The sequence below is a fragment of the Molossus molossus genome, unplaced genomic scaffold (assembly GCF_014108415.1).
Source record: "Molossus molossus isolate mMolMol1 unplaced genomic scaffold, mMolMol1.p scaffold_m16_p_17, whole genome shotgun sequence".
NCBI classification, from domain to species: Eukaryota; Metazoa; Chordata; class Mammalia; order Chiroptera; family Molossidae; genus Molossus; species Molossus molossus.
Genome location: NW_023425352.1, coordinates 20,908,880 through 20,922,319, shown reverse-complemented (window position 1 = coordinate 20,922,319; position 13,440 = coordinate 20,908,880). Strand labels below are relative to the sequence as shown.

The 13,440-nt window shown below is 52.4% G+C and overlaps 1 protein-coding gene across 2 annotated transcripts in view; it reads left to right on the top strand.

The window, feature by feature from the left end:
- The window catches only part of NEURL1 (neuralized E3 ubiquitin protein ligase 1), an 83,059-nt gene that overhangs the window by 57,775 nt on the left and 11,844 nt on the right, over positions 1-13,440 (top strand). For both annotated transcript variants that reach the window (XM_036265958.1, XM_036265959.1), the window contains exons 2-3: positions 4,698-4,939; positions 5,383-5,704. In XM_036265958.1, the coding sequence (XP_036121851.1) occupies positions 4,698-4,939; positions 5,383-5,704 (564 nt within the window). The remainder of the gene's footprint in view (positions 1-4,697; positions 4,940-5,382; positions 5,705-13,440) is intronic.

The window sequence follows — 13,440 nt, the reverse complement described above, 5'->3', positions numbered from 1 at the left end:
GAAGAGATACACCAAAGAACTGTTATGCATATATATTTAACCAATGGACACAGACAACACTGAAGGCAGGGCGGGGAGGGAGGTCAGGAGGAGGCCAAGGGGGGGAAAAAGGAGGAGGGACATCTGTAATACTTTCAACAGTAAAGATAAATTAAGAAAAAGAGAAAAGGAAAAAAGGAAAGTTTCCAGCAGAGAAATGGGCTTGGGCCATGCCTGAAGGCAAGAAGCAGATGAGGAAAGTGCACCCCCTGAAGGAACCCAGAGTTTACATCTGCCCAGTTTTACAGTCCTCCCTCTTACCCAAGCCCGCTTCCCACCTGCTCCCCTACCCTTACACTGGCTCCCAAAGTCTTTTCACCAGAGGGAGCCTTGCTCCATGAATGCACATAAACTAGGCCACGTCAGGAGCACCCTGACCTCTGGGGTTAGGGCATTTGGGAGAAGATAAAACACAAGTGCCTGGACTGAAGTGAGCTGATCCTTTCCTCGGGTGGTGGTGGTTGCTTTTATACAAAATAAATAAATAAGTAAAATAAAAATAAAACCTTATGTTGGGATCAGGTGTTAAAGTTTGTAAAATTCTTCAGAATCTGTGAACTCACTGAGTCCTCACCACAACTTGGCGAGGTGGGTAGGGCAGCTATGGTGGCCCTGTGTTACAGAGAAACACATTAAAGCCCAGAGAGGTGATATGACTTGCCCAAAGTTACACAGCAAGTCTGTGGCATGGCCAGGGTTTGAACCCAGGACTGCCTGCCTCCAGTGCTCCAGCTCTTTGTTCTGCCCCACTGTCGAGAGTGAGAAAGCCTCTCTCATAGGTGACGCAGAGGGTCAGCACCGGTATACAGCATCTGGGTTCAGAACAAGGCGATCCTGAACTCAGGGAGATTCAGCTGGGTTGAATAACAATGTATTAATTGTTATCAATAACTATTATATATTAATTGTTAATTATTATTAATAACTATTGTTGTTATAGCAACCACTTACTGGCTTTGTTTTACATACATTTAATCATTTAATCTTCCCAAGAATCCTATGAAGGAAGTCTGCCATGACCCCCATTTTACAGATGAGAAAAGTGAGTCTCCCGGAGTTCTCACAGTTAGTGACAGCTGCTGGGTTTGGAGACAGCAGGTCCGGGTTCCAATTTGGGCTCTTTACTTTGACCTTGGTGAGTACCTTCTCTTCTGAGGACCTGTGTCAGATTCGACATTGCCTCTTAAGCCACATAGAAGTTGGTCATTGCCATTAGGGTTGCTCCCTTGCTGTCTCTCCCTGGCACCCCAGCTCCGATGGTCTGGGACAGAGCTTGGCAGGGAGAGTGAGGAGGTCACTTTGGAGGTCACGTTGTGTCTGGGCATCTCCCTGGGACCCCACTGAGAGGCAGGAATGTGGTCTGGATCTGGTTGAGGGTCACCTGAAGGGCCTGCCAGGTTTTTGTCTGGCAACTCATAAATGCCCAGGAGGAATGGACTGTTGGGGGGTTTCCATTGTGTCAGCAGCAGCCTTGCCTGTTGGGGGGGGCCTGTGGCTCCTGAGGAGCTTGTAAACCTGTCACTAAGGTGGGGGCACCCAGGAGGAGCTCTACTGGGAGCCAGCTGGTGAGATCGGGGCTCCACCCAGGACCATTGTCCACTGGGGGAGCAGTTGTGCACAGACCCAGTATATGGAGGTCCTGCTGGGACTGGCCAGCGCCTCCTCCACCAGCCTTTCCCCACTACGCCTGCCATCTTGGACTTGGGGAAAATGAACACTCATATTAGATGCCGAGTAGGGTAAAGGGCCCTGGCCATGGCATTGGAAGACCAGGGTTCAAGTCTCAGCTCTTCCACTTAACTGCTGTGTGATCTCAAACAACTTGGCCCACCAGTCTGAATCGCAGCTCACTCACCCACAGAGTGGGGACCTCAAGCGGTCATGGTGTATGTCAGAGTGGAGGGAGGGAGCCTTTTTGGGTGGTACAGGAAAGAAGCCCCGCCCCCAGGTGGTCCTTGGTATCAGAGCTGCTCTCAGGGTCGATTCTCATTTTGCGTTCTCTCCTCCCTCCCCCCAGATCACAATGCTAGCTGAGATGGAGGGTGCAGATAGCAGAAGCAGGGCAGCAGGGGTTGGGGAGGTGGTGCTCCCCCTGGTCAGGGCTGCCATGTTGCACATCTCTGAGGGCACCATTCCGATTGTAATCCATGAGAATGCTGTCCCCTGGAGGTGAGCAGGGCAGAGCCCACGTGGCTACACACAGTGGCCTTGGCTCTTGTTCAGCGAGAAATGATGAGGCCTGGGCTAGGCCATGGCAGCAGGGAGGACAGAAGAGGGCAGAGCCTGGGATGTTGATTTCTGTGGTGGGATTGGCAGGTTGGGCGCTGGGTGCCCGAGGCCTCCACTGGGGCCCAGGAGCGTGGTGGGGCTGGAGGGTCAGGGTCAGGAGTTCAGGTAGGGTCCATGGGCAGGAGATGCTCAGCAAGACGGAGAGGATTTTCACGTCATCCCCACAGCGGTATTTTGGTGGGAGCTGATCACACCCATACCTCTCCTCATATCCAGAGAGGTCAGGGAGAGCACACCACCTCACTCTTAAGGCTGAGAGTGGCAGGCTGGACCAGGCTCTGGGGTCTCCTGTTAGATAGTTCAAATCCTGCGCACTGCCTGCAGGGGGGGTGGGGGCTGAGTTGGTCGGAGATTCCAGCCTCCCTTTCTTCCATCTTAGTGAAGGCCTGCTTTGTTAGTCATCACGTTCCTGTCGAGATATCATTTATAGACAATAAAATTAACTTTTTTAAAGTGAATAGTTTGGTGAGTTTTGACAAAATTTTAAGTTAATAACCACTACCACAATAAGAATATTGAGCATTTATGTCACCATAAAAACATCCCCTGCTGCTGTGTAGTCACTCTTTTCCTCTTCAGCAAACTCCGATCCCCACTGATCTTTCTGTCTCTATGGGTGTGCTTTGTCCAGGATGTCATACAAATGGAATCAGGCCGATGTAGCCTTTTGAGCCTGGCTTCTTTCACTTACATGCTCTTGAGGTTCCTGCTTATTGTATCATAGTTCTGCTCATTTCACTGCAGAGTGGTTCATTGTGTGGGTGTACCACGTTTGATCTGTCCATTCACATGGCTTAGAGCCACAGGCTAGAGGCCACCCACTGTGTCAGAGAGTGGAAGTGACTTCCCCATGGTCACATGGCCAGTAGTGACAGACGCCAACCGTATGACATCTTGTCCTGTGTTCTTCCTTCTCTCTGCCTTGTCTCCTGGACACCAACCTTACATGTTTCTCCAGTGCCATTTCCTGGACCAAGCCCTGTCCCATACTCTATCTCATTTTGGGGTACAGTGGAACTGTCTGTAGAAGAAAGAAAAGAGCTCAGCCTCCCTGGCCAGAGGTTCTTGAGACGGATCTGAGTTCCATTAGGAAGCCTGGGTGAAGAGGCCACCTGTGTCCAAGGTGCAGACACAACCAGGGTGAAGTAGGAAGGCAACCTGGGTTGGAGAGAAGTAGGCGTGAAGGAAGGAAGAGATGGGCGTGAACCTAGGGACGCAGAACTTGCCTGACCCACCTCCGTGGTCTCCAGTGGCAGCCCATGGTCACCTGTTCACTACAGCCCAGTCTTGTCGTCCCAGCTCCATTGCCTTCTCCTCCACCCCTCCTCCTCCATCCCTCCTCCAGGAAGCCTCTCTGAGAAGTGACCTGCCTGTATGTCCTTTTGGCACTTATCACTGCCGACCACTTGTGATTTCTGTCCATGTCTTATCTCTCTTTCTGGACTATTGGCTTCTTGAGGACAGGATCCATACATGTTTCATGCCTATACCTCCAGTGCCTAGGACAGGGCTTGGTATTCAGCAGATACATAGTGAATATTTATTGGAACAAATAAATGATAATGATAGTGAGTGACAATGCATGGTGGTGGATGCTGGTAGTAAATGCTGATTTGTCACAAAGGTTGATGGTGGAAGGTAGATGGTGATAAATACTAGTAAGAAACAGTGGATGGTAGCTGTTGTCCTTGGTCATGGTGGTGGTGGTGGGAGGTGATGGGTGAGGGACAAGGGTAGGTGGTGGTGGTGGGAAGTGATGGGTGAAGGATGAGGGTAGATGATGGTGGGAAGTGATGGGTGAAGGGTGAGGGTAGACAATGGGATGGTGGTGGTGGGAGGTGATGGATGAAGGATGAGGGCAGAGGGTGGTGGGAGGTGATGGATGAAAGATGAGGGCAGATGGTGGTAGGAGGTGATAGCTATAGAACAAGGGTAGGTGGTGGTGGTGGGAGGTGATGGGCAAAGGTTGAGAGTGGGTGGTGGTGGTGGGAGGTGATGGGTGAAGGACAAGGGTAGGTGGTGGTGGTGGGAGGTGATGGGTAAAGGATGAGGGTAGATGGTGATTAGAAATGATGGGTGAAGGATGAGGGTGGATGGTGGTTGGAAGTGATGGGTGAAGGGCAAGGGTAGGATGAGGGGAGATGATGGTAGACGGTGAAGTGGGAAATAGCAGTAGATAGGAGTAGGAGAAGGATAGTGACAAAAGGTGGCAGTGGTGGTGGAAATACTGGAAATACTATGATGTTGGAAATACTAGGCGGTGGGTGACTTCTGCTTATGTCCCATCCATCTGCCCTTTCCTAGGAGACCCTAGCCCAGCTCTGGGCTGCCAAGTTCTCTCACACTGTGTCTTTTATTTTTTTTTGCAGACTCTATTGGGGGTCCCTTCCCTGTCACCTCTCACCGATGCCACCACAAGCAGAAGCACTGCCCACCAGTGCTGCCAGGTGGGGTGCTCCTGGCCACGCCGCTGCTCTTCCATCCACACACCAAGGGCTCCCAGATCCTCATGGACCTCAGCCACAAGGCCGTCAAGAGGCAGGCCAGCTTCTGCAATGCCATCACCTTCAGTAACCGCCCGGTCCTCATCTACGAGCAAGTTAGGCTGAAGGTGGGGCTTCCCTCCCTGCTCTCTGTCACTGCGTCCCCCTGGGCTTCAGAACGTTGTCCCCCTTCCACCCGTCACTGCCTTCTGTTCCAGCCATTACTACACCCGGCCCTTCTTTCTTCTCTCCACCACTTCTGCTCTTCCTCATCTCCCCTCTTTCTGTTCCCTCTTCCTTACTCCTTTCTCAACCTTCCCTGCATGGCAAAGAAGGAAGGGGGTAGGGAGTGGCCATGGGGACCACTAGCTCTCACCAGGCTGGTGGGAAGGCTCCTGGGGAGGGAAAGGAGCCCAAAATGGGGGCAGGCTGGGCAGTGTGACTCTCCGTGGGTGTCTGCCGAGGGGGTGGTCTGTAGACAAGGGCACCCTCCTTCCCCTGTGGGCTCACTGAAGCTGGGGAGAGGCTGGGCTGGGCTGCGGGCTGTCTGAGGCCAACCCCTACTGTCCAGATCACCAAGAAGCAGTGCTGTTGGAGTGGGGCGCTGCGCCTGGGCTTCACGAGCAAGGACCCCTCCCGCATCCACCCTGACTCGCTGCCCAAGTACGCCTGCCCTGACCTGGTCTCCCAGAGCGGCTTCTGGGCCAAGGCGCTGCCCGAGGAATTTGCCAGCGAGGGCAACATCATCGCCTTCTGGGTGGACAAGAAGGGCCGTGTGTTTTACCGCATCAACGACTCGGCCGCCATGCTCTTCCTCAACGGGGTCCGCACAGCCGACCCACTCTGGGCCCTGGTGGACGTCTACGGCCTCACGCGGGGCGTCCAGCTGCTTGGTGAGTGCCCGCTCTCTCCGGCCCCTCAGGTGCAGGGCACACCTCCCGGGGCTGTGATTCGAAGGGGAGCTAAGACTCTTCTGGCTGCCCCTGGGCCCCCAGCATGACTCCTGGTCCAGGATCCCTCCCACCTCGCTGCACTTGTGCACGTAGACTCTGGGTACAGATCAGCCCCGTGGCAGCTTGGCTGTGTCTCCAGAAGGAGCCTGTGTGAGCCTCAGCTGTCTCCTCTATAAAATGGGTTGGTGGGAAGGTTAAATTCAGTTGAACAGGCTGTGAGTGCAGTGCCCAGCCCAGGCCTAGGCACCATGTCAGTGCACGGCCGGCCGGTGCCCGTTCTTCCCGCCTCCCATCCCTGCAGCGTGGGCGCTGGGAACACATTTTCCTTCCTGACTTCAGAGACCAGAGGCGGTGGAGCCCTTCCTTTCGAAGCACCTTTATTTGAGTAGACAGGATGGGAAAAAACACTGTGAATGTAAAAACAAAGAAAAAGTAGTCATCAGAAGCCTTTCTGCTTGTTGAGTTCCAAAAACAAGGAGGCTGTTTTTTTTTATCAATTAATAGTTTGGGAACTTTCTGGTTTTCAGCTCAGTAAACGTGTTTCTATATTTACATGTTAAGACTCTTCTGGGGCCCAGCAAGTGAAGCAGAGAGCCCAGCCAGGCTGCCCAAGGCTAATCTGCTTTCCATGCCTTCTGTGAAGTGGGGCCCCTCCAGGGCTCCTACATGCCAGCCACAGAGAGGGCAGTGGTTATGCTCTGGGCGAGAGTCAGACCCAGGATGGACCCTGGCCTCACCCTATTAGTATAGCTAATGCTATGAGACCTCAGTTTCCTCATCCATAAAATGGGGGTAATAATAACTGTTTTCAGGGTTCTTTTGAAGGCTCAAGGAGCTGAGTTATGTGAAGCAGCTGGCACACAGTAGGCTTTCAGTGGCTCTCAGTCCTGTCCACTCATCTTGGAGTGGGCACTGCTTAACCCGAGGCTCAGAGAACAGCCTCCTGCGCTCTGGTATCCTCAGGGCCCACTCCTCAAGGCACTGGTTTCCCCAAGCTTGAGTTTGTGCTCCAACACTTCTGTTTGAGCCTCAGTCTTCTCATTTGTAAAGTGGTTAGGAAAACTGTGACTTAGCCCAGGGCTTGGCCACATGGTGGGAGACAGAAGGATGTCTCAGTTTTTTAGAACGTCAGTTTGTTTGGGGGCTTCGGGGTAAAGGAAGAGGGGGTAACATTCTTGCTTTCCCTTAAGCAAAGAATGCCCTTCTTCACAGCCCCCGAAGATCAGATTCCCACACGGGCTTCAAGGCCCACCTCCTCCCTGAAGCCTTCTGGGGTGGGATTCTCTTCTCCTGTCCTTGTGTCCCGCCGCCTGGCACCTGCACTTCGCTAAGTGCTGAGGCATTGGCTGAACCTTGGTCCATCCATTTGTCTGTTCCCACATGAAAGGAGAGGGCTCGGAGGGAGGAACCCGTGTCTCAGCCAGCCAGCTTCCTCTCCAGAGTGGACTCTTGTGCCGGGCGCGTGGAGGATGCTGGGGAACATTTGCAGGGTGGGCATGGGAGAGTGCTGGGACCCATGGGCTGACTTGTTAGATGAGGGCAAGCGTGTGGGGGCTGCTGAGGTAGACCCAGCCTTGCTCACAGACAGCCCCAGGCTCACTGGAAATCAGGGAAGACAAGGCAGACACTCCAGACACCATGAGGGCATAACCTAAGACAGTAAATTGCTAAATGGTGTGGTCATAGGATCCCTTCCATCTGCCAAAATGGTTTCCCTCCAGTTATCTCATTTAACCTCTTAGAAGCTGGCTTGGAGGGAGTGGTTTGATCCTCATTTGACTGGGGGTGAATTGAGGCCCACAGAAGACCTGGCTTGCCTGTGTAGGGATGTGACAGAACTGGGACTTGAACTGGGTGTTCTGATGCCCAAAGCAGCGCCTTTCCCGGTATCCTCCAGTGGGTTTAAGCATGAAGGGAGGCAGGAAGTCAGAGGAGGGAGAAGTCAGTGGGGAGGATGGAGTCTAGGAAGGCTTCTTGGAAGAGGAGGCTTACGCTGGGTCTTCAAGTTCCAGGAAGGTGGGGGGAGGAGGTGGGGGGAGGAGGTAGGGGGAGGAGGTGGGGGGAGGAGGTGGGGGGAGTGGAGATGAAGGGGACATGCCAGGTGAGATGGAACTTCGAGGGCTGAGGGAGGGGCCTGGAGAGTAGTCTGAAGGGCCCCACCCTGGGGCAGAGCCCAGACACCGCCCTGGCCCAGCTCCATTCCCCCTCTTTGACTATAAATGGGTTTTTACGAAGCATTTTCAGCTTCATTTGGATTTCCCAGCAGGCTCCTCTCTGTACACCCAATAAGGCTGAGGCCCCAGCTGATTCCTGTCCCAGCTGTAAATCATCATAATCCCTGGGCGTTTTCAAACACTGATTATGGCCCCTAAATTCAATTGGGAGATTAAAATATCTCTTCACTTTATTCTTCTTAAATGGATTTTTAAAAAAGAGATTCAGCCCTGGCCGGTTTGGCTCAATGGTCAGAGCGACGGCCCGCCGACCAGAGAGGCCCGGGTTCAGTTCCCGCTAAGGGCATGTGCCTTGGTTACAGTTTGTCCCCGGCCCTGGTTGGGGTCCTGTGGGTGGCAACCACTCGATGTGTCTCTCTCACATTGATGTTTCTCTCTCTATCTTCCTCCCTCTCTCCCTCCCGCTCTATCTAAAGATAAATGCAAAAATGTCCTCAGGTGAGGATAACACAAAACAAAACAAAAAAAAGAGAGATCCATCCATCCAAGATATCTTTGGTGGTGGGCATGCTGCTCTATGCATGCCCCTGCCCGCTGCCCTGCCCACTGCCCTGTGTAGTCTCAGGGTCAGTTTTCCTCCCTCTTCTCTTCCCTCTCCTCCCCACTTCCCATGCCCCTCTCTCTTCGTGCCTGCCACTTCTGGGCACCTGTGTCCTCCTGAGCCTGCCCTCCAGCCGGGCGCTTCTGGCCCCTCTGGGTTTCCCTCCCTCCTCTAAAGACATCGCACTTTATTGGTGGCTCTGGGGACGGGCCTGTCTTTCCTGGGGTGATTCTCCCCCAAACCAGTGTCTCATCTTCAGAGATCTCCTGCCAAGCCTGCCCCTTTTTCTCCTGTCTTTTTCTGGAACCTGTGGCCAAAGCCCTACAAACCCCACCTATCCCATGTCTGCTCCTCAAACCAGAGACACCCTGGGGTACCTGGCACATAGTAGGTTTGAGAGTTAGGTCATCTTCCCTGACAGAGTGGAGGCAGGACTGTTGTCCCTCCCTGATCGACACCTCCAAGTCCACTGGTGCCCACGCTATGGCCCCCACCGGCCTGCTTCAGGCCTTCCAGGCTCCTGTTCTGCAGATCACCCTCTTCCCCTGGGTGCTCTGGTCCAAGCCTGGCTGGTTCTCCAAGAGTAACAGCTTCCTACCTCCAGGAAGAAGGACCTGCCAGCACTAAATAAATACACGTTTTATGGGGTGATTAATACTTGGAGAGATAAGCTCCTATCCCAGTTTTTCAAATTCTTTCTGCTCCTCTCAGAAATGTTGGCTCAGGAAGAGGAGCCATGTTTCCTGGTAGAAAGCTGTTGAGCCAAGATCTGCTTACAGGGTGCTTCTGGGCACCCCTTGGTGACCACCACAGCCTAGGCATTGTCCAGGGGCGGGGGAGACACAAGTTGGAAACCCTTCTCTTTAAAGAGTGTTTACATTGGGAAGCATACCATATATATTGTTCTGAGGCGATCTAAATCCAATTCTGCAATTAAGTGTGGCTGAAGAATAAAACTGGAGTGGGGCCCTGGCCGGTTTGGCTCAGCAGTTAGAGCGTCGGCCTGCAGTCCAGAGAGACCCGGGTTCGGTTCCCACTAAGGGCACGTATGTCGGTTACAATTTGTTCCCGGCCTTGGTTGGGTCGTGTGGGTGGCAACCACTCCATGTGTCCCTTTCACGTTGATGTTTCTCTCTCTCTCTCTTCCTCTCTCTCCCTCCTACTCTATCTGAACAAAAAATTAAAAAATGTCCTCGGGTGAGGATAAAAAAACAAAAAACAAAACTGGAGTGGGGGTGGGGGAATGCAGCTGGGGAGCAATCCAGGAGGACTTCCTGTAAGAGACGAGTTTTAAGTCAGGAACCAAAGAGGTGAAAAGAATGGACTGGTTGAGGAGGAACAATTTAGGCCAGGCAGGAGGGGTGTGCATAGGCCTAGAGGCAGGGAATTAGCAGTCTTTTAGGGAGCAGATCCTTCAGGGAGGGGGTGAAGTGGAAAGGTGTAGGTGACTTGTAGAAAAGCGGTGTGCACAGGTGGGTGATCCATGAAAGTAGAAAGTTTCTAGCAGCTTCTGTGTTGTCAAATTTTTCAGTAAGAGGAAATGTGGCCCAGAGATGGAGAGGGGCCTGTCCAAATTCTCCCAGTCAGTCAGAAGCCAGGCTGGGCCTGGAATTCAGATGTCCCAAGCTGATCTGGGCACAAGGTCAATGTTAGATGATTTATTGCCACATCAAAATGGTAGGGCTGAGCCCAGGAGGGCATTAGGTGGGGGCTCCCAAGGACGCTTGGCATTTGCTTCTTTCCAACATTTGCCCAGGTTCCCAAGTCTTGGTAAACGACCCCGCCTGCCTACTGAGGAGAGAAATGTACAAAACTCTCAGGGTAAGCTTTCTGAGGCCAGGCTGCTGCTGGGCCATCTCTGGGGTTGGCGGGCCAGCCTGGCTGCCCTGCAGGGAGAGGCCTGGGCCTCTCCGTAGATAAGCCCTGGGTCAGGTCCCCCTCCAGACTGTGCCTAAGCTTGGTAGCTCCAAGAGTGTGAGCCATCTCTGGTTGGCTGAGGACGACACTGCCATCTGGGGCTTCCGCTTCCCAGGCTAAACCAATATTTACCTTCAGCTGTGGCTGCCAAGGGCTGAGAGGCAAATATTAGTTTAAGGAGCCTGAGCCAAGCTCTTGGGATGGGGGAAAAAAGCTGAGGATGCTGATCGCGATTTCTTCCTCTTTGACAGTTTTCAGTTTCTTCTTGATTCACAAATTATCTTGCTGTTCCTTCTGCTTCAGAGACTTTTCCAGGCACTTTCTTTCTGCTCACCCTAAATCCTGCCAATTATAGTAGGGCCCAACCCCAAACCCTCCTCTCTACCAGGAATACTTCCTTGACCTCCTCCTTCCTCCTTCTGACCGTTTGAAGCATATGTAGGTTAAAGTGGTATCAGCAGTTCTGTATCATGTATTGTGCTCTTTAAGAAGACAGCATAAATCCTCTTTGTTTATATTATAAAGTAAGTTATCATCATATCCATTTTGCAGATAGGGAAGCAGGTGACTCAGAGAGGTCTGGTAACTTGCCCAAGGTTACACAGTCTGATGGAGCTACACCTTGAGCCCTGGAGTGTGGGCTATATGACTTCCCAACTGCTCCAAATATGAGTCCATCTCATCTCTCTACTAAGTCTGGATTCCCCCCAAGTTTGGGGACTATGGCCCTTCTTTCTCTTTTAGAATAGAGCTTACGAGAGCGCAAACCGTCAGGGATCAGCTGTGTATGTTGGGAATAGATAGGCCACCAGGGTCCCCGCATGGTTGAAGAGGGGAAGAGGGGCAAGGGGTGCCCAGCATCCTGACCTGGCGGTGACGGGGGCTGCCTGCCTGCCTTGGAGCTCTCTGAGGGCTCCTGAGAGCTTTCTCTGGGCCTGTTGTTCATGGTGAACTCTACTTTTCCACTCTAATGAATACATATAAGTACAACCATATATAATTGCCAATATTGGATTGTTTCTAATGTCCAGAAATGGCAATTTCGTATGTTTCCCCCTGGTATCTCTTTGGCCCAAGATATAGTTCTGGGGACCTTGGAGAGACCTGGGGTGCCCAGGGTGGGGTGGGGTGTGTGTGTAGGGGAGGAGCAGGGGCCTGGTAGTCTTGGGGACAGAGCTCTTATTTCGGAAGGATGAGGCCTGACTTGACTTGGCCACTCACTAGCTTTGGGCAAGTCTCAGCTTCTTTGTGTCTCAACCACCTTATCTATTATTTGGACATAATTATCTATGCATCATTCACCTCATAGGTAGTCCGTGAGGCTGGTGGATACGTAAGTGTTTACACAAATGGGAAAGGCTATTGTTTTTAGGTTAAAAGGGAATACCTAATTTCAAACATCACCAAAATAGAGAATCCCCAAGCTAGTTCTCTCATTGGAAGAGGGACCCTTAAAACCAAGTCCCTGTGTCTAAACCATAAAATCAAAATTGTTTCTTGGAATAAGATCTATGGTTCTCCAGCTGGGTTCCTTGGAACACAGGGGTTCCACAGAGGCATCTCCTTGGTGACTGAGTGGCAGGGCTCTGTGACCCTCTTAAATTTCAATCAGAGCTTTTGGTTGCATTGGACAAAAGCATTCCATTGCCTAAAAAAAGTTTGTGAACCACCAGACTAGATGATTCTGAGAATCCATACACCTAAGATTCTGTGTAGCTTGAAGATGCTATAATCTAAGTCTTTGACTCTGGGACACTCTGCCCTTCCCGCTGTGAGCCTCAGAAAGTGTGTATTTGTTTTTCTCTCCCGGCTTTCTTGTGGTTGGGTTTACATGGAGAAGGTGGAGGTGGGTATGGGTTTCAGGGTACTGCCCAGAGGGGTGGAGAACCCCTGGCCCATCCAAGTCATGCACCCACCCTCCCGGCTCCTTCCCCTGCCCTGTGCCAGATGGAGACCAGCAGGAGGATGTTTATGGAGACAGTTAATGGGCTGGCAGTGCCTTCCGAACAGGGGACGGTGGTTACCCGCCAGCCGGCTTGGAGGCTGCAGGCTGACCCGTGGTTAAAGATTATCCAGAGCTCCGGATGTGAGAATCTAAACAAACAAGACCGGAGTGGTGGCAAGCCCTGCTTCAAAGGAGCCCCTCGCCTGCCTCCCCAACCCGCAGGCCCCCTGTATGAGTGTCCAGGCCTTGCTTTGGGTGCCCTGCACTGGCTGGCAATGTGGGAGGGCCTGGTGGGTCTCTGGGTGAGAGCTGGCCCCAGTGCCCGGTGCCTGGCCCTTCTCCTCTCCCTTCCTTTCTCCTCACTGGCCTTGCTCAGACTGTTCTCCAGGCAGGTGCTAATGCATTGTTCCCACCTGAGTGCCTCTCCCTTCGTCCGTCAGTCTAAACCCTCTTGTCCTTCAGGGCCCCGGGCAAATCTTGTTATTTTCAAGATGCTGTCTCTGACGCACTCTGTAACAAGGAGGACCTCAGCCTCAGTTGGAGAGCATTATCTTACAAGGGATAGTTATCCCAAGGAAGCGAAGGCTCTTTCTTCTTCTGAAGGGGGCCCCAAAGAGTAGATATAGGACACATGAATCCAGGCAAGAAGAGGTTTTCTAGTAGTCATAGTTGTTCAGGGATAGGAAGGTGGTGAGCTTCTCATCCCCAGGGGCATACTAGCCACAGCTGGGTGAGAACTGGGCAAAGATAAATAGATTTCCTTCTTCTTCTTTAAGGTCCCGTGTAACCCAAAACACTAAGAATTTTTGTAATGAAATTGCATTCAAATATTTCCATGCCGCCCTGGCCAGTTTGGCTCAGCGGTTGGAGCATCGGCCTGCGGTCCAGAGAGACCCAGGTTCGGTTCCCGCTGGGGGCACGTACCTCGGTTGCAGTTTGTCCCCGGCCCTGGTTGGGTTGTGCGGGTGGCGACCACTCAGTGTGTCCCTTTCGCGTGGATGTTTCTCTCTCTCTCTCGCCCTCCTACTGTATCTGAACA